This window comes from Daucus carota, chromosome 2 (genome assembly GCF_001625215.2).
Source record: "Daucus carota subsp. sativus chromosome 2, DH1 v3.0, whole genome shotgun sequence".
NCBI lineage: Eukaryota > Viridiplantae > Streptophyta > Magnoliopsida > Apiales > Apiaceae > Daucus > Daucus carota.
Window position 1 is genome coordinate 26,392,873 of NC_030382.2, and position 20,667 is coordinate 26,413,539.

The following is a 20,667-nucleotide window of genomic DNA, read 5'->3' on the forward strand; positions in this document are numbered from 1 at the left end:
GATAAGACGGGCTCTAAGAAAGAAGAAGACTCGTTTTCCTCGCTTGCGTGAGAGAACAACTTTGAGTTGGTCAAATTAGATGCTAGCCTATATTCATAAGCATTAGAAAGACTTCTTGGGAATCAGTCTCCGACATTATCCCAGAACTTAATCTTTTTAATCTTTAGATAGTTTTTGTCATGAAGAAAGAGAACGTTCAGCACAAAGGTTCTATAGACAAGTTCCTCCGTGTCTATTGATCAGCAGCCTATTAAGTTAAGTTTCATTCAGTCCCCTTTGAGATTCTATTAGTCAAGCGCTAGCACCCCTACACATGACTCATTGTTATTATGAGATTCTATGAGTCAGGATATTATGAGATTAATGAAACCGAATTGCAATCATCACATGACTCATTGTTAAAAGCATTAATTTTTAGCTATAAAGCGTAATTGTGAACTTGTGCTTATATCCTTATGTATAGAAAAAACTTAAATTGCAGGTAAGAGAACTTGATAGATTGTATATTGTTGAAAGAAGGCTGATAAATGAGCTGAAAACTGAAATGAAGCAAATTCCTTTTGGGGGATCAAAACCGGCCTTCGTTATTAATAATCCAGATTTTGTTTATTCTCAAAAGTGTCAGAGATATGGACCAAAGCTTTGGAGAAAACAGTGGAAGCTGCTCCACTGAGTAGCTGAAAATTTCTAAAGGGTTTGATCTAGAAAGGAGAGCTGCTCAGGAAGATGAAATGTCAACCGGAGATGAAGAACGAAAGAAACCTAGTTCTGACGCACTCTGGATGTCTGGTGTCTCCAGTATTGATGCAAAGTTTAGGGACATAGAGCTGACTCTCAGCATTGGAGGTAGCAGTGGCAGAAAAAGATAAGAAAGACACAAGAGCCTGAAATTGGATAAGTCAAGGGAAGTCCAATCTTCTTGTATTATTAAAGGAGAGGAGTTGAGTGACTCAAGCAATACTCCCAAGGCTAGTTCAAGCAAAAACAAGTCAAGTTACCAAGCATGCAGATAGGATCTGGATAGAGCTATTTTTCTGGCGACTTCAGTATTGCAGATCAAAGGAATAATTTACCTTTTGAACTAACTTTCTTTGTGTATTCAGTGTAATATTTAAATATAAATATTCCTAAATAGAACGCAGAATAATAAATGGACAAAATACGAGGACTGTACCCCCTCTTGCTTGCCACAAGCAGACCTGAATGTGCCAAGTTGTACTAGATATATATATTCTACCTTGAAACTGCTAAGCCTGCGTGAGTTCTCATGTAGGAACTGCACAAGAAACTAAAATCTTTACATCCAGAGAGCCCAATTCGACCTTTTAGTTTCTAAGCAGCGGCTGATGTTTTAATTAATCTTGAAGGTACTATCCTCTGCCTTCTTATCTGGATTACAAAAATATATACATTAATTGAGCACCTAGAGGCTAGAACTGTGATTTGCTAAAGCAGTGAGCTTGTGATCCTACTGATGACTAGGTCCTTTATATATTAAGAACAAATTTCCCTGTGATGATTGATGTTACCAAAATTACGCAACCTATAAAGGGTTGCACACGAGTTGACATGGCTGTTGTGCTGTTCATACTTGGGGGCGGGCTTTCACCAAAAGCACTTGGAGGGATATCTCCAAAACCTATCGGAGCGCTTGGTTGAGGAATGCTTGTAGTTGGCGCTGCAGGAGGTGAACCTGACCTGTAAAAGGTGTGATCAGAAAATAATTACCCTGGTACTTTTGATAGTTTAAAGACTGATAAGAGTATAGCTTCTCTTATAAGAGGTGAGAGCAGAATATAATTACCCTGGTATTGCGCCTCCTCCATTTGCTGCTGTAGATGGTGTTGGAGTCTCTGGTGGAGGAGTCTCTGGCATTGGAGTCTGTGGAATCGGAGACTCTGGCACAGGAGATACAGGTGTTGGGGATACTGGTGGAGGTAATGAAGACGTAGACGAAGATGATGAAGGGTAGATACAAGAACCAGCACCTATAGTGTTGAGAGGAGTGTTATCGCCTTTTATTTATTGCTTAATAGATCATACTAAGAATTAAAATTGGATTGACTGTGGGAGCTCTCAGTACTTACTTGGATTAGTGTTGGTTAAAGTTGCAGCCCCTCCAAAATCACAGCTAGTTTGTGCTGGTTTCTTCTGATAATAGCTGTTGAAAGCATATGAAGCATGGTTTTGAAGAGTATTTGGATTGTAGCAGCTCCCACTTTGTTGAATTACTGAACAATCAGCTACTCCAGTTCCACAAGCATAATCAAGTGCTGACTGCAGTGTAGTCTGTGGAGCTCCGCTCTTCGCAACACACCAGCTTTGCCCTGGAAGTGCAGGACCATTACCTGTTGCAGGAGGTATCACGGGAGTTGTGACAGGCGTTGTGACTGGAACACCTGTTGTTGGTGCTGGATACGTTGTTACAGGGTTGGTTACTGGTTGAGTACCAGGGTTTGTGCTTGGCGTTGTTACTGGATTGGTTACGGGAAGTGGTGAATTTATTGGATCTGTATTAGGCTGTGGAACTGGAGTAGATGGTGGCATGGGTGTTACTGTTACAGGGTTCATACCCGGAACTGTGACAATCCCAGGCGCAGCATTATCAGGAGGTACAGTGACAGGAGCTGTGACAGGATTAAATGTCGGAGTCGTCACAGGATTAGTTACAGGAGTTGTGGGAAACGTCGTTGTTGGTGGGTAAACCAAGTCATGCTGCTGGGAGCTTTTCGTATTTAAGTTGCTGAGAAGTTGTCTCTGATATCTGTGAACTATCTGCCCTTCCTCCCTTACAAACTCTTTTTTGTTAGAATCCTTTTTCAGGGATACCTCTACAAACAATCCAGCTATCCTCTGACCTCTAATCTTTGTCGCTCTCTCTAATGATCCTGAAAAATTACAAATAAATTCAGCTGCTTCTTTTTCACGTGGAAAAGAACTTTTAACAATTAATACAAGTGAAACATGATTACTAAGAACAGATGTTGCTTAGTGAACTCTTTTCAGGACAGATTCAACAAGTGAATCTCCCATTATCCATTCATCATCATGATTGGCTTCTACAACAACAAACGATCTAGTTCTACTCAGTTGCGGATTAGAAATTCACAAACGTAGGGGCTTAATTTACTCTTATTTCTTACTCTTACAAACTCTTGTGCTGCTATTCTTACTCTTACAAACTTAAAATACACTGAAGAATGCCACAAAATCCATCATTTTATGAAATCCAAAAAAATCAATCAGCATTTGAATAACATCAGATTTTATTGGATTTTAAACAATCCCAATTGAATACCATAGGATTTTAAAGCATAATTTAAAATCCCAATTGAATACCACTAGATTTTGTGGCATAATTTAAAATACCAATCGAATACCTCAAGATTTTAATGGATTTCAAACAATCTCAATCGAATACCCTCGGATTTCATGAATGAAAAAAAAATGCTTTAAAATCTCAATCCAATACACCCCTCTTAGTGTTAGAACTGTTTAGTTAACAACTACAGTACATGTTGATAAAAGAAAGTACTTATGATCTACCACAGCAGCATCAAGAAAAACAATATTAACATTTCGTACTCTTGCCAAGCATGCACAACGCACACACGCACATGCACACGCGAGATCAGGAGAACATACCTGAGGAGGAGGCAAGGAGAAGAGACATAAGGTATATGAAGAGGCAGATAGAAGTGTTTTTAGCCATCATGTGTATGTGGAGTGAGTGTTGCCCTCTGGATTCCAATTTTAATCTGTATTGTAGTTGGGAGGTGTATAAAAAACATTGCAAATATAAAGCCAAAGGTATCATACACACAGGAAAAAAGGTGGTGATGATAAAGGGGAAGAAAGTGAGGAAAAAAATTAAAGTAAAAGAAGAAAGAATATTTTGTATGGGAAAGAAAAGGTTTTACTTTGGTATGAAGAGAGGTGAACCTGGCAATGGTCTGCTGAATCAAGTTGTTTACGTGTTTGTTTTTAATATTTCTTCATTTCTTTTCCAGAAAACAAGATCAAGTGCTTTGGTTACTTCAAAAGATACCGAAACTCAGCAATATTTTTTTTTTAAATCCTTGACGGACATTTGACACTCGTACTAAAATTTTAAAATATTGTGAATCCCAACACTGTGTTGAACACTTCGAGCCGATCAGAGTAACAGAGACGATTCTATTAAATATAATATAAAAATTATGTCCGAGTGATTTTGGACATATTTAACTAACGTCAATTCCAACAAATTGTCCTAGTGATATAAGACATTGGATCAAGATTTTTTACCAAATGTCCTAAATTATATCGGATATCATATAAGACATCTCTTGGACTTTCGAAGTTACTACTGTACTACCGAGGAAAGTTAAGGAAAGGAACACTGAGATGAAAAAATGTTGATTCCACTTGTTTCTATTAAAAGAGGACAATTGCATGGGGAATCAAGACACTTGAAAAGAGTAGTATTCAATATGCAGTGCTTATGCTTTTTTCTGTAAATTTTAAATTAAGTAATGGCAGTAAAGTTGTCTACCCCAAATCAGTGAAAGAAACATGACTATAAAGTATAATGATGCACTAGTAAACAGTACTACTATACAAAACAGCTGCAAGGAAGCTTTTCTCAGTAGAGTTTTGTTTTGTTAACTATTGCTGTTGGTTGTTTAGATCTTCTTAATCCTCAAATCCTAATGCACACATCATTAAAGTGGCAAGGTTTTCATTTGATTCTGCTACTCATGTGAGCTCTACAAGACAATGGGGCCAAACCCATGTGGCCTAATCAGTCTCTCCTTCATTCTTTTTTTTTGGGCCAAGAATGTGAATCAAACTCACTTTGTCTGACTACTCTTATCAGCCTAAAGGGAAAAGAAAGATTTGGATTATAATAACCAACTTTAGAGAGTAAGCATGATCTGTAAAACAAGTAGATAAAGTAAGGATATACATGACATGTTTACTAACAGACAGGAAACATGGGTGATATTCATCTTCTTCTGTAATTTGCTTTCTCATCCCATCATCTTGTTAGTGCAGTGATTTACGAGGGGTGGTCATTTCGGGTAATGGGTTGAGTTCCTATTTTTAGTCAACTCGAACTTGAAATGCGTTAAAAATTTCAACCCTGACCTGAATTATTTACTTCTTGTTTTTGCTTGTGGATTAAGTTTCGGATCCAGAAGTTGGCAGAAATGCAAAAGGTCATAATCAACGTTTGCATGAGGTGTATATCCAACACTTTACCACAAGAGGATAAAAAGTAGCCCAGATTATCTTTGTATAATTATATACCAGCAATGATATATATTTAAGACGACTTGTTCAAATTCCTCCAGTGAAAAAACCATATATATGAGTTTCTGTTTTACACATCAGAAGATAAGGATAGAATGATAGATGTATCTTGGTGACATATTTGTACACCAGTTTGGAGCTACTCAGTGCCCACTCATTCATATGCAACATACTCTAAAATTTTCTTGTTTGAAAAGATTTGCTTTTTTGTGTAATAGTGAATTTCCAGAATATTGCTTGAGAGACTCAACTTGTAAGGTCTCCCCTACAAGGGTAATTTTAGCTGAATCTCAATGTTTGAATGTGCAATTCGAACTTGCTGAACCAGCATCTCTTTTTATGAACCAACAAGTTCTTGAAGGAAGTAACTTGGAAATCACTACAATAGAGATTGTATGAAACCTGATTTCATTAAAATGAACTGATTATGACAGTAACATATTTTTATATAAAACAGACTGAATGAGCCCGTTTGGATGGCTTAATTTAACGTGACAAGTCATCGCTTAATAATTTTGTATTAAAATAAGTTGATAAAAAGGTACCTCCTACCAACTTTCGACTTTAAGTCAGTATCTGACTTATTTTCAAGCTTAATAATTTTGTATTAAAATAAGTTGATAAAAAGGTACCTTCTACCAACTTTCGACTTTAAGTCAGTATCTGACTTATTTTCAACTTTAAGCTGACTAATGACTTGTTAGACAAACAGACATTTTCCGGTTTAAAGTTGAAAATAGCTTAAAACCCAGGCTTAGAGAGCCCAAACAAACACGCTCTATGATACTCAGGTTTCAAATAAGTTTTTTAACAACTTATGATATCTGGATATTGTTAGAATTAGAACAGATGACAAAACCGTGTAAGCCTGCAAACTATGATAGCCCGGTGCTGCAACAACATTTGTAAGATTTCCTGGTTCAGCCATGAAGCTGGCACTAACAAGGATTCGGAAATGTTGGTTGATCAAGAAGTGAAGTGAAGAAGAACAGACGGACAAGAAAATAACAGATTACACATGGGCGTCGCCACAGCTCTTGAGCCTACATGGAGGTAAAAAGGAGATAAAAATAGCCCAAATATGAAATATGACTCCTCTTACTTGTACACACATATCATGACAATTTTTGTGAAAAAACTTGAAAGCAATTTGAATGCTATAATAAGTTTAGATTGAAACGTAGTTTTTTGACCTTACAGACGAAAAGATCACATGCAGGAGAGCTTCCACTAAATCTCACACATTTTCACTACCAAAAGCTTTAACCTCTTCAATGAGAGCAATCAAATCCTTAAGAGACGATCCACCATCTTCCACAGCTCTAGCACACATCTTTCCAATCTCCTTCGCTTTCTTCCTCATCTCCTCACCATTCATCAGCACGCATTGTACAGCCACCTCAATCCTTTCTTTCTTCAAAACAGGACTCTTAATATTAAAGAATTCAGAGTTCCATACCTCATTTCCAACCGCGACTCCAATTCCAAGAACTTGAGTAATCAGCTTTTCGTTATAAAACTGTTCAGCAAACAATGGCCAAGTAATCATAGGCACCCCAGCCATAACACTTTCAATAACAGAGTTCCATCCGCAATGAGTCATATAGCCTCCTATAGCTGGATGGTTTAGAATATCAACTTGAGGTGCCCACTCCTTTATCACCAAACCTCGCTCTGATTCCACTACCATTTTCTTGAATCCATCAGGCATCCAATCATCCTCGACTCTATTTTTTATCACCCAAATGAATGGAAATTTCATGTTTTCAAGGGCTAACGCAATCTCAATCAGTTGGGGCTCCGGAAACATGGTCATGCTACCAAAACAAATGTAAACCACACTATTGGCTTTTTGGGTATCCAGCCAATTCAAGGAGTAATGTGCTGATGTGGATGTTGTTCTTTTCGGGTTGGAATTGGGATAGTGAGAGATGGGACCTACAGTCCAAATCTTCATGTTCTTGATTTTCTTGAAATGATTGCTGTATGGAGCTTCAAGATCATAAAAAGTGTCAAAAATTATGCCATAGCTCCGCGTTTCTGCTTCTTTTATCCTTTCTAGCACCTCACCATACCTCGTCTTAAATTTGTCATGGTCAGGCAATTGAGATCTTTTCATTTCAATCTTATCAGGAAGGCCAGGAATCAAGAACAGTTCCGAATCAGACTCCACCCTTTCATGAGGTCCATAAGCTTTCAAACTCTCAGGAACACAATGACAAAAAAAATTTGATGGATAAAAAACAAGCCTTGGTATCTTCAGATGCTGAGCAGTGTCCACAGTCCAAGGAAAAAACATCCCAGAAACAATGCAACGTGGCGAGAGCTTGGTAATCAGATCTTCCATTGGGTTTTTAAGCAATGACAGAGCATGGCTAACTTTAAGGACCATCTCAGGTGATTTAACCGCGCTGTAGTTCTCAATTCCAGGTGGTAATCCAGCTTCTTCCGAGGGAAACTCTAGAGTGGCGACAGATATTTGGTGGTTGGAAGCAATGCTGTCGTCGATTAACGACTGGAAGACAGCTGCATTGGCAGGGGTGGTGATGATAGTGACTGTTCCACCATGAGCTGCCAATTGGCAGCCAAGATGAATCATTGGCATCATGTGGCTAGTAGTGAGGAAAGGAAGCAGAACAAAATCAGGCTTGGGAGGTGTTTGATCAGACAAGGCCATATTTTTCATGTTGAGCACTTGTTTTATTGCTAATGGCTGATTTCTATAGCCTATAGTTGCACTTGTGTCTGCCTCTACTCTGTATATGTAGGGAAAAACATCAGCTTTTTAGGAATAAGTTCTATTACAGGATCTTTGATTTTAACTTCCATACTTTACAAAAATCTCTTGTTCTATCTTGAATTCACAATATCTTTTGTGCAATAGCTATCTGAAGATAAGTTTGAAAGATGCATGAACATATTCAGAATGGAAATCTTGAATTTAATTAAATTTTAAACTTCCTTTTAAAATATTCACACTTTACATTTCCAAATTCATCATATCCTTGCTAAGGTAATTTTATTCCCTAACTTTACTTCTTTTTATTTTTCTAAATTAGATTTCATTACTTTCTTTGTTATCATTTTCTTAATTTCCTCACATTTTTTAAATATAAATAAATGTATCCGTTTCAAAAAATAGTTGCTTTGATCTTTGCACAAATTTTGGGACAGAAAAACATATATTTGTATATACTTTTTACAAAAAATGCTGAATAAAAAATAGTAAAAGTTTCACCTATGTTAAAAAGAATTTTCTTAAAAAAGTGCATACATATCTTTTGTACAATTTTTTTATAGATAATCTTTTTTACCAAAAAATGAAAAAATATGTGTTTTTTTAATAATTCATCCTTGTTTTGCTTTTAAAAATTTCACACTTGGTTTTTCTTTCGTTTTAATAGTTTCTTACTCCTTTTTTGAAACCAATAATTTTCATACTAATTAAAACATCTTTATTTTTTACTATTCTATTTGGCCTGAGGTTTTTGCAAAATTTTGGTTTCTGTTTTAACCATTCTAACCCCCAATATTTACCGGTCTTGATAGACACTATTTTTGGCCATATCAAACACAGTCTTTCCCTGAATCCGGCAATCAATATAAACTGTGACCAGAATTAAATTGAGCATTTAAATACATGATTAGAGACTTGAACATATGTTTTATGGCGATAACGATTATATCACATTAATTCAATAACAAAGTGGTCTCAAACTAAATTGCTAAAGGCCATGGAAATGCATGAAGCTGCTAGAGCTGATAATGCACAACTAACAAAGCAAAAACTAACTGTATCACCTATTCATTCAGAGAGCATTGTCAACAAACAATTCCCTGAAGAAAGGATCTGCGGTTGCTTCTTTTGCTGAACCATAACTGTTCAGCCTCTTCTTTAAGGACCGTAATTCTCTCTCGTCTTTTGAAGTTCGATCCTGTCATATCGGTTTAATGATTTCGTTATAATGTATAAAAAAATTAAGAGAATCCTATTAATGTTAAATGCAGAGGACTTACAAATGTTTTCTTCAGTAGCAAAATATCCACCAAATACTGCAGCCACAACACATTTGTCTTAGGGAAGCTGTACAATGACAAACAGAAAGAGATTATAAGCAACTGCCAAGTAATGACTGGATATTTAGCAGTAACATATCTGTTAAATCGTTATGGAAAAGCAAAGGTCTTTTGTCCAGTAATCATTATGATATAAGAATGATAATGGGAATGTTTGTGATACATATGCACGCAAGTGTAAGGGTATAACAGAACTAAGAATGACAATAGCAATGTTTGTGACGCATTTAAATCTCAGCCAGCAGAATGGTCTGTACTTAGACTTAACAAACCATGAGCATAAGCAATACCGTCTAAGAATGAAATCAATAAAATATCTTCTGCACGATGTGCTCTATTTTTTCCGTGCACTGGTCTGAATTTTGTTGAAGCTTAGTGAGAGCTGGGAACCCTGTGACTGAATTTTCTTCAGAATGGAACACAAACGTTCTCTATAACTTGGTGTTCAATGCTTTTCTCTTCCAAATACCTATATATCAATAATTTCTGGGTTTTGAGTAAAACGTGCAAAATTTGTTGTTTCAATGATGAAAATCACATGTTTGATGAACAAGAAGCTTCTTAACAATATCAGAATATGAGCACCTTCTACTAGACATCATCGTTTAAGACCTAGTGTTTCAGCCTTCAATATTTTCTTTTCTGCCCAAAAACTCTTGCCCTAGCAGTACTCCCCTAAATTTGTCATTCCAAAAGTGGGTATGGATGTTTAATTAACAAAGAAGGGAACTGAAACACCATTTCTTCATCTCATACAAGAATAAATGCTTCAAGAGAGGATCTTATCAGCAGAACTGAGCACATTTCTATTGAGTATGAAATGTAACCTATGCAAGTACCAGGTAAATTGTCACTAATCACCATTAACAAATGAATACTTTCTTTAAGTAGCAGGAATGCTGCCAAACCATTGAAAAGGAGTAATCACCTCCATAAAAGAGCTTGATTTTTAAAATAAAAATCATTCTTACTTCTATGTCATTGATAATGTAGTCAAACATAAAAGACATGCATACTAAGTTACTAACTTTGTTTTCTTGTAATCCTAGAATTAGGAGATAGAAATTTACAAGTATACCTTTCCTCCCAGCAATCCTCAGTTGCCTCTTTCATTTTCCGGTATGTATCCGACTACATATGAAAATTCTAGTGTCAACATTAAGTTAAAACTTCACCCAAAACCATAAGTGCCATAATATTTCATGAACAACTGGACATACTTGTTTATCTCCCTTTGGACCCTCAAAGAGTTCAGGATCCGACGATAGATCCAAGAAAAGTATATCTTCACCTGTAGAGAATCATATATTAAGATTTTTGAGTCGTATGAGAGAAAATGTAACGGACCAAATAAAATAACCTCTTAAGTCTTACCAGTGTTAATTCTTGAAAGAGTGAAATCAATTATTGATATCAACAATCCAAATGTTCTGATATTTAAGCTCTTGCCCTCAAGATTGAACTGCAGCGTTGCAGAATCTTTACGACTTAAGAGAATGTTCCCCCTGTAACCAACAACAGAAATTGTGAGGTAACAGTAAGTTGGAAATACAAAATGAAAAACCCGAAGATTGTAGAATTACTATACCAATGCAAATCTCTGTGTTCAAATTCATAAGCAGCCTCTCCTACAGCCAAGGCAACTGTAACCTATAGGCAAAAATCGACAAGCTTTGAACAAAAGGTGCACATATATAATTGACGAAGATACATGTAAGATTAATGACCTGAACCAGCAAACTCCGTGCTTCATCAAAATTCAGAAGCACAAAGCTTTCAAGATCTTGTCCTCCATGTTCTTGAACAAAGATGATGTAGCACTGTAAACAATTCAATCAAATTGCAAGTAAAAAAGAAAATAAAAGATGTGTATATTCTTTTGAGATGTATTCTTCATCAGTTCCGAACACCATCAAGCTAAAATTGGTAGTGTATAAAACCTGATCCTCGGGAAATTCCTTAGGATGATCGTTTTCTGAACTATGCTTGTTATCCCAATGTTCCCATGCTCTTATCAGTGCATTATCATATTGGCCTTGACATACCTTTGCGCTATTAAGAAAAAAAATGTATAACCAATTATCATTATGTTCATCCATGCTATAAGATCTTTGCACTAGCAAAAGATGCCAAGGTAGTTCTCAGGTTCTACATTTATATCTAATTTGAAGTTACTATTTTTTTTTTGGAAATAAGTTTACTCTACTACTTATTGACAAACAGATTTATGAATTGAAAAACAAAAGACATGTATTTGAATTGCTATAGCCAGTAAGTACTCAAGAAACAAAAGGGTTCTAGAACAGGCTACATAGTCTTACAATGCAAAAGATACAAAAATCAGGACAAATACAAACTTACTCAATTGTCTGTATGAATGTAGTACAATTGTTGTCATGGGTATGACCACCATCCCCCCTTAAATGATTAAGAGTTCGAGAGAGTGCAACCTCCTCAAACAATTCCGCCGCACGCTGAAGTATATGAAGAAGAAACTGGTTAACTGACATGAATTTCTCAGAAGATCACTCCACTTAATAACATAACATTTATCATATTTTCTAACAAGAAAAAGGAAGGAATTCATAGTTAACTACTGAACTACTTAAAGAAACTGTATAGAGAACATCAATGAAATATACATCCACAGTCACAGTTGGGAACTGGGTTCCGCGCAGCAAGGTTAGTTAAGGTTGCCCTTGAATTTGCTTCCTCACAAGCCAATAAACAATAGGGTTGATACTAAAACAAATTACCTTTTGAACTTCCCCGTTCACTCTTAAATCACCATCAAATGGAACAACCTTGCAAACAGTTTTCCCAGCTTTAAAGGCCTCTCCATAAGTACCTTCACCAACCTTGACGATACTTTTAGGATCACTGCACAGTAATTTATTATTGGTTATATTAGAAGTTTAAGTTATATATGGTCTGCAATGATTTGGAACTGAAACATATTTCTAATATATAAATACATTAAATTTATGTTAACTGTACAATGATAATGTACACTGTAATAGCTAATATATTCCGTTACATATATTAGGACTGACAAACATTGTATCTACAGCATAATGTGCAAATTTGATCATTGACTAAGCAGAAACATATGTACGAAGACCACAGTGGTTTGTGGTCATTATTCTATATGAGCATCCAATCAAAGAAAAGGTTCATCAGCTTTCTCAAAAAAAATATATATATATATATATATATAGAGTTATAGACACACACACACACAACCAACAAGTCCAAGCATATCACACTATGGGAGTATGGGTTATAGGAAATGAGCATTTTACTGTATAAATGTACGCTGGAACTGCTTAAAAGGATTCGACATTGGTAAATAAAATAGGTGCATATTTTCTACAACTTACTGATTACAAATCTTGGTAAACTTTAACAAACTTAAATGATTGCAGGCATGACAATGTGGCAACTACAGCATAACAGAACCAGTGTACAGCAGACATATAGTTCATAATCGTATGAAAGTGAAAGTTTAAAGAGTTAGAGATGCCAATTGAGATGATAAAAAGTCCAAACATGATTACAAAAATTCGAATTGAACGATAGAATCTAGTACAACAAATTACTGAGGGAAAAGTGAAAGACAAACCAATATTTGGAGAACACATCTGATAGTGTTGAAGGAGCTGACTGTCCACAAAATTCTAACAGCGCTGCAAAATCTTCGCAGCGATGACTAAACAACGAAGAAGGTCGTGATGCCAGAGATAGATTACGAACTCCATCAGCAATACCTTCGCACCCTCCCTCAGTCATAGACGGTAGTGCATTATTGCTCTTCCTTGAAGGGATCACATTTCCAGATACACTTGTACCAGTTAAACAGAACTTGCATTCTTGGATAGGAGGTACACTTGAACAAATAAGTGCAGACCCTTTTTCTGGAGTTCTTACAGATGAATAATCACAAATGTAAGGAACTTCATTAAGCAATCTAGGAGTTCCTAGAATAGTAGAAAGTGATCTAGAAGGACCACAACTGTGATTAAGTCTCCTTCTAATTAACCATTTTTCCAATACCGAGGACAGGTGTGTTTTGACAATATCTTCACTTTTTACACCCTTGGTCCATATATTCTTTGGTGAAGGGCTTTCCTCCAACAATTCGAAGGAATCAACCTCTTCAAAGTAGGCACGCTCCTTATCATAGTTAGTAGGTTGTAAACCTTTTCCCTATACATATCAGATCGAAGGAGCACATGAGCATTCACTAATAAACTTAACTGGGATGTCATAGGCAACTAGTCAATAAACAGTGTTTAACAACTAGCTACATGTTTTATCCTAATTTCCCCTTTCTTGTAGAGCAGCAACATGGGCATGACACTCAAACTGAAAACTGCAGACAGTAGTACACTGCCAGACCTCATCATATCTGAGGGTTATATATCTATTAGTATAATTAGGGTTGTGAAGTTTTGGACCAATATCGTGTAAAACAAATTAGGTCAGAGCAACACTTTAAAGTAGGCATAACATGAACCCAAGCTTTTTGACCAACAAAACATTGCAACATCGCCTATTTGGCTATTCCATAACCTGCAACACATCATATTAGCATACCCTACTAATGACCACAATCGCAAGTCTGAGAAAAATGACCGAAGACTTAGCTCCAACTTACATGATGTTTTGACTAATTAGTTATACCATTCAGTAAATTTAGACTGACAAGCCAATGAACCGATGAAGCTAATTAACTAATGAAACTGAAAAGAAAAGAAAGAGATAAATTAGAAACACATACTCTTGGAATAGCAGGCTTTGTTTTCTTTTTTTGATTTTTCTGTTGTGGCGCGTGATCCACGAATACAGCAACAGCTATACTGGTCCTTCCTCTGAAATTTTAACATTAAGTATCATATCATAACCTCTAACTTAGCACAAGTTACCAGCACTTCTAAAGAGACTTGCTTCAAGTCGAACCATATGCATACTCGAAGCAATATAGAAAAACTAATACTCACTCCGTCACATTATACATGTCTCTTTGACTTTTTACACGAAGTTTAAATTGCATAAAAAAAGATACTTCCGCTTAAATAATAAAATCGGAAAGTACACAAAATTAGGGGAAACCTTGTGGAAAGAGCTCGGTTCCAACTGACACGTTTAACGGGGGCTTGTGCCCAACTCACGCGATTCTCATTCCCAAGATTCGGCTTCTCCCTAGTTAAAATCAACAAATCGTTGCTTTGGTTGCTAACTGCGTTTTTACGGCGGTAAATTACAGCGACTTCTGGTTGCTGTTTTGACTGCTTGGTTTCGCAGTTTATATCTCGATTCTCTTCTTCTGCTATAATTTCAGACCACAGATCATTTCCTGCAGAATATACACATATGTGTGTATTAATTGTGTAGTTGAGTGTGTATTCTACAAAATTGAAACTTTGAAAAGGGGAGAATAGGGTTTTCAAGTCACTTTACCTGCTCGAGATGCCATTGTGATGATGATGAAAATGAGAGAGAGAGAGAGAGATTCAAATGAGAAGAGCAGCGGGAATAATATGGGTTATGTCGGGTTGGCCCGATTCAGTGATATTTTAAGTTTTCTTCGGAAAAATCATTACTCATATTAAAAAAAAAAAAACTAATCCTTATAATATCATGGGTTTTTTATATTTAAATATTTAGTAAATATTTGTCAGAAAAATACATTTTGCACTTTTGCCAAAAAAATTGGTTTAAATCGCACAATATTTATTGTTAGATTTTTTTATTCAAGATGAACGAAAAGACCACGATAAAAATAAAAAATAGAGAACAAAAAGTTGAAAGAAGGGGAAAATTGAAAATTATAAACCATGAAGGTAGACTTTTAGCCGCGATATATAAGATGTTCTAAATTATGAGTTTTAGGATTGTGATAAAAACATCAGATTTCTATCATTGTCTTAAAGGTAGTATATAGAGCTAGAAGGCTTTTTCACGTCCTATTTACTACTACGTCCTCCTAAAAACAATCGTATTTACATTGCCTGCCATTGCTCTACAAACTGAATACAGTATAATACGCACGTGTCAGCTCCTTCCTCTTCTTCACTTCTCTTCTCTTTAATATATATTACTTGAAGGCTAATTATGCTGTTATTTACTTCTATGTCCTCCAAACATTTACACTAATTACAATATACGCCACTGTTTACATGTATTTTGTATGATTTTTTGTATAGCACCCACGTGTTTTGGGACACGTTTCTTAAAGAAATGAATACAGTTGTCCAGTGTAGCCTTTTGTCTCACTAAACTTTCACTCGAAAGTAAACAGTGGAAACTTATATCTCTGCGATTTCGGCGAGCAAGACTATTAAACCCCATATCTTGCACAGAACTGAGCTACTACACACGTGTGGCTTAACATCTACCCCTTAATTCAAATTACCGTCCTTTCATCTTAGGATTTGATTATGGGGATTGTTAATATTGTTTTTTCCGATGAAAGTTTGATTTCATCTTCCTTTTTTGCGCTGCTCAATTTCTGGGTGGCTTGGAGACATATCTTCATTTTGTAAGTTTCATCTTATTTCCAAGATTTATTTTTGTTCTTATTACTGTTGTCATCTGCATATCAATTTTTCCTATTTTTTGTTTTTATTTTGCAGCTTTCGTCCCTACAATATCAAGCTCTTTATGAAGCTGGTTAATGATGGTTTAAAAAGTGATTGCAAGAAGAGAAAAAAAGAACCCCTGTTGTCGAATGTTTGTGAGTATTTTATACACGCTTCTCTTTAATACTGAGCTCCTTTTGGTGTTTTTTGTTCATCAATGTTTGTTTCCCTTTATACTGACCACGTATTAAAGAGGGCTACTGTTTGTTCCTTACAATCATGTCCGTTGAGTATATTTATTGTGTTTTCGTTGATTACTAGCTGTATTTATTGTAGTTTCAGTTAGTTATGACCTTCAAAGGATGAAAGAAAATACAAGTCCTAGGAAATCAAAGATTATACGGGGCACAAATTTATTGAGGATTACTTTAAAAAGATTGGTCAGCTTCTCAACAACATTTACTCATCAAAATAACTTTAAATTTACTCATCAAATTAAGACTAACTTTAATATACCACTACTATTTTATTGCAATTGATGATGAGTATAATTCCATTAAAGTTACTCCTCCCTTTGGTAATGATGTTTATGCATTATCAATAACTCCATGTAGGAGATTATAGGTTATGCTCCGTTGTTAGTAATACCATTTTGTAATGTTCTGCTACAGGTGATAGATTATTCATTACGAAAAGGACTGCTCTTGCTCCTATATGTCCAAATACATTGTCTGAATGTAGTTCTAGGACTCCATTAAATACTGAAACCACCCTGAAAAAGAAGGCTCATATTATACCTCTGTCTGGACGGAAGAGGACATTGAACAATCCCTCCAACTGTCAGTCCATCTTCATCACTTATATTGTTTAAATCCTGAACATGTAATATGATTGTGTACTTTTGTAAATACAGTTTGATATGTTCATTTTCAGGTTCTTATAGAATGCATCAAGGCAGCTCTGTATATTCTTACAATTTGTCTCCAAATGGTTCAAGGGTGTCTACCATCGGAGTTGAAAATTTCAATAAGCTTCACAACAGTGAAGCTTCTTTGTAAAGCATAATGTAACGGAAATGTAATTTCGATAACTCAACACAACAAAAGGACAGGAAACAATACGTAAGTATAATACAGGAATCTACAGGTTGGAGATCTGATATGAACAGACAAAGACAATCAAGATATCTGAGACGAACATCCGTCCACTGGAAGAAGTTCATTTATATGTTCAAGCCTCAGTGAAGAATAAAGCTCAATCAGTTTCTGCTATCAAGATTGCCTGAAGATCAAGTATCAAAGACCAGAAGATTCCAGTATATTTATTTTGATTATTTATAATCAAATTTATCGAAGCAACATCTAACCCGGAATGACTGATCAAGTATATTATCAAGCAAAAGGATTCAAGGAATTATTTCAGTTCGAGTCGTTCGTGAACCAGAGCAGTGCACAGGACGTCAGGACATAAAAAAGTATTCAGTGGATTCGATCAACGAATTAATTGATCAAGTCAATCGAGCTGTTCCAGAATATATTGCCAAAGAATTTAATTAATATGTATATGCATATATATTAATTAATTGTGAATTACTTGGATATAAATAATTCAAGTAATTAATTAAACACAATTATATATATATATATATATATATATATATATATATATATATATATATATATATATATATATATATATATATATAAGTCTTAGTGCAAATATGGAAGACTTGAAATTTTGTCTAAGTCACCTACAGGGCAACACAGTGACACTGTGAAGCGCAAGTACACTAGGCGCAACATTTGACTTTAAAGTCAAAGCGCAAACTTAGAATTGTTTCTAAGTACACCTCTACCAGTATACCACTGTGTGGCGCAGCGTTTGACCAAGGGTCAAAGCGCAAGGTTCCTTCCTTAAAAACTTTCTAAGTAATGCACACAGGGGAACACTGTAACGGCGCAACCTTTGACTCAGTGCAACTGTTGACCTCTTCTCTATGCATTGTAATGGCGCAAGTTTCATATCGTGAATATTTTCTAAGTGCTAGACATACAGTGAAGTACTCTGGAAGCGCAAGTTCATTGTGAAGGCGCAAACTTTGACCAGAAAAAGTCAAAGCGCAAGTTTACAATACATGTTCATGTATTTGGCGCAAGTTCAAGTATTTGAGTTAGTTTTATTTTGGACATATTCAATTTAACCACAGTTAAATTGAATTCGTCCAGGACGAACTCGTTAACCTTGGTTAGATGATTGAAAGCCTATAAATAGAGTTTTGTGTTTTCATTTGAAAACAACTACACACTTTGTAAGTGTACACACTATACACATTCTCGAGAGCAAAGTTAGAATATCGATTTAATCGAGAGTTTGTATTAGAGTGTTTGTAGTCTCTGCAGCCGACATTCGTGTTGGAATTTGTAGCACCCGAGGATTAGTTTTAATATAAGAATATTCCTCGAATTGCTGGAGTTGTTTGATTACGATTGATTTAAACTGGACTTAAACAGAATTATTCCGCAATTAAATTAAATCGAAGAAATTGGTATAGACATATTCAACCCCCCCTTCTACGTCTGATTGGACCTAACATTCTTCGGCCCGTAATCATGTTCCACCGAACTACTCATTCTCTCCACAGACTCCTTCCAGTCCAACACATAATGTAACTCATAAGTCCCAGCTTTACTCACCTTTGACAGTTTCTAGGACAAATAAGAATGCTGACAAACATTCTTATAATACAAAGCCTCCCCCGAACAAAAATGCAAAAACAAAGTGTCCTTCAGGTAGAGGCACTAATGAGAACAAGGCCCAAGCTTCAGAAAGTGGTATGATAAGTTTTGTATGTTTCTTTTGGGGGTTATTTTGATTTAATATCTGAACTTATTTTGAATCTATTTTAGAGAAAAAGGCTGTTGGTCATGGACAACATGGTTGAGACACAATTGAGGCATCTATTCCCTCCACAGGCCTGGATGGTCCATTTACAGAACTTATCATACCACTTTCTGAAGCAACTGCACTTGAAACGAGGTTATTAATAGACACGTTATGAAGACATCCGAAACTCATGAATATTTGAGAAGAACATACCATTTCATTGGAATTGCAGTCGTCGGAGGTTAAAAACTTGAAGAAATCGGGAATGTATGATGGACAACTCCATTTTTGATAGAGCAAGAGTTGAAGATTTAACCATTTGTAGGAGGGTTAAGAAGATGAAAGAAGAAAGGAGACAGTGCCAATAAATTGGGCTTTGAAAAATTAATTGACCACATGTAAAGATGTGTTGGTAGTTTAAAAAGCTACAATTTAGACATGCTTTTACTTTTACAGTTACATTCCAGTAAATGTCGTGGGCTATAAACCACTAATCGGTATTTGGTAAAAATTGTAGATAGGTTATGTGAAGCTTTTAAATATATCGGAAAAAATAAAACTATGTTAAAAAATCCAATCAGGAGACATTAAATTATAGGGAGCACACCAAAAATATATTTTAGTTCAGTTTTTCAAACTCAACTACTTTACTAACGAATATCTACGAGAAAATATATTTTGACCACCACACACCAATCAAAATAATTTTCACTTTAGTTTTTAAAACAACGATTCAATTTTAAAACTAATCAAAGATAAATTAATAAATTTGGAATATACAATACCTGGTTTTTCTATTTAAAACTAAATCATAATTATGAACCATGCGTAGCGGGCAAAAAATTCTAGTTTTAATTTGTACATCTTCAAACATTGTACCACAGCCATACATACCCACCTACTACCTGATACGATGCATACATCTAATTTGAAATTCAAAAATCTTTGTCCGACCCTCTTTCTTTCGTTATCTCTCTACTATCTCCTCTCTTTTTCATATATCTCTATTTTTTTGTTCACACTAAAATTGCACACTAATTATGGTTCTTTAATTGTCTCAGATATAGTGATGAGCTATTTGAAGATTTTCCAGATATTGATACAGCATCACCATCATCTCTCTAAATTTCTGGTTAATTCTAAATTTATTGATCTTCACTTTGTGATTTTGTTTCCGTATATTATTGATAAGCCGCAAGATGTTCGATATAATGCATCAATGAATTTGTATTTTGAATTTTTTGATTAGTTAATATCATTATATCTTATAGCAAGAAATTAAAGAACAAATATATATCTTTCTCTTAATTCTTCCCAGATGAACCCCAATATATAGCCGTTGAAGCGAACGGAAAAAATGAAAGGTTGTGTCGATGAATCTGTGGAGAACCCTTACTTTTTAATTTGTGAGTATAGATTATATTAGTAATTGCTCTACTCACAGTTCATCAGCATTACAATCTATATACCTATTACTATGTGTTGTATCTCTTATGTAGTTAAATATGATCTGTAGATGATGAAGGAGAACAAAGATACGTGTCGGTACTTGAGACATGGATGTGAAAAAGGTACTCTTTAGTTGGTACAATATTCATTTACAGGTTCAAAATTGAGCAGCATTTAAACTCTTTGATCATACTAGAAAAAGTTTATGATACTCAATATGATTTTGTAACAAAATCCTTGCTTTTAATCTGTGCGTGTACATATTATTCCCAATATTTAAATCAAATACAGTTAATAGAATCAGAAAATCTGTTTCTGTGCAGTTAATTATGATATATTATAATTTTCATGTATATATTCAATTTGAGTTGCACACGATACT

The 20,667-nt window shown here is 35.3% G+C and overlaps 3 protein-coding genes across 4 annotated transcripts; all 3 read right to left on the bottom strand.

The window, feature by feature from the left end:
• Positions 1-1,204: 1,204 nt before the first annotated feature.
• On the bottom strand, positions 1,205-3,895 carry LOC108206395 (uncharacterized). The gene is made up of 4 exons (XM_017376676.2): positions 3,646-3,895; positions 2,088-2,888; positions 1,805-1,988; positions 1,205-1,698 (listed from the first exon to the last, which is right to left on the bottom strand). Exons 1-4 carry the CDS (start codon positions 3,815-3,817, stop codon positions 1,488-1,490), a joined length of 1,368 nt encoding a protein of 455 aa, XP_017232165.1. The 5' UTR covers positions 3,818-3,895; the 3' UTR covers positions 1,205-1,487.
• A 2,637-nt stretch (positions 3,896-6,532) lies between these two features.
• On the bottom strand, positions 6,533-7,981 carry LOC108208598 (solanidine UDP-glucose glucosyltransferase 1). Its single transcript, XM_017379134.2, has one exon. The coding sequence runs from the start codon at positions 7,979-7,981 to the stop codon at positions 6,533-6,535; it is 1,449 nt and encodes a 482-aa protein (XP_017234623.1).
• Positions 7,982-8,892: 911 nt separating this feature from the next.
• Positions 8,893-14,933, bottom strand: LOC108206952 (serine/threonine-protein kinase haspin homolog). 2 transcript variants are annotated; one of them, XM_017377405.2, is made up of 14 exons: positions 14,833-14,933; positions 14,485-14,728; positions 14,153-14,243; positions 12,995-13,578; positions 12,129-12,252; positions 11,734-11,846; positions 11,313-11,424; positions 11,100-11,192; positions 10,961-11,022; positions 10,747-10,877; positions 10,593-10,663; positions 10,451-10,503; positions 9,313-9,379; positions 8,893-9,230 (listed from the first exon to the last, which is right to left on the bottom strand). In XM_017377405.2, the coding sequence occupies exons 1-14, from the start codon at positions 14,846-14,848 to the stop codon at positions 9,105-9,107; spliced, it is 1,887 nt and encodes a 628-aa protein (XP_017232894.1). In that variant the 5' UTR covers positions 14,849-14,933; the 3' UTR covers positions 8,893-9,104. The 2 variants fall into 2 exon arrangements, with proteins under 2 accessions (XP_017232894.1, XP_017232895.1); XM_017377406.2 differs by lacking the exons at positions 8,893-9,230; positions 9,313-9,379 and adding an exon at positions 9,432-9,841.
• Positions 14,934-20,667: the final 5,734 nt, after the last annotated feature.

Excerpts from the sequence above, each read along its gene's own strand:
- LOC108208598 (XM_017379134.2), bottom strand. The coding sequence starts at position 7,981 with ATGAAAAATATGGCCTTGTCTGATCAAACACCTCCCAAGCCTGATTTT.
- LOC108206952 (XM_017377405.2), bottom strand. Across the intron at positions 11,193-11,312 it reads AGGAATTTCCCGAGGATCAG|TGCTACATCATCTTTGTTCA; the intron begins GTTTTATACACT and ends AATTGTTTACAG. Across the intron at positions 11,023-11,099 it reads CACGGAGTTTGCTGGTTCAG|GTTACAGTTGCCTTGGCTGT; the intron begins GTCATTAATCTT and ends TTTTGCCTATAG.
- LOC108206395 (XM_017376676.2), bottom strand. The coding sequence starts at position 3,817 with ATGATACCTTTGGCTTTATATTTGCAATGTTTTTTATACACCTCCCAA. Across the intron at positions 2,889-3,645 it reads TCTCCTTGCCTCCTCCTCAG|GATCATTAGAGAGAGCGACA; the intron begins GTATGTTCTCCT and ends GTAATTTTTCAG. Across the intron at positions 1,699-1,804 it reads GGAGGAGGCGCAATACCAGG|GTCAGGTTCACCTCCTGCAG; the intron begins GTAATTATATTC and ends CACCTTTTACAG.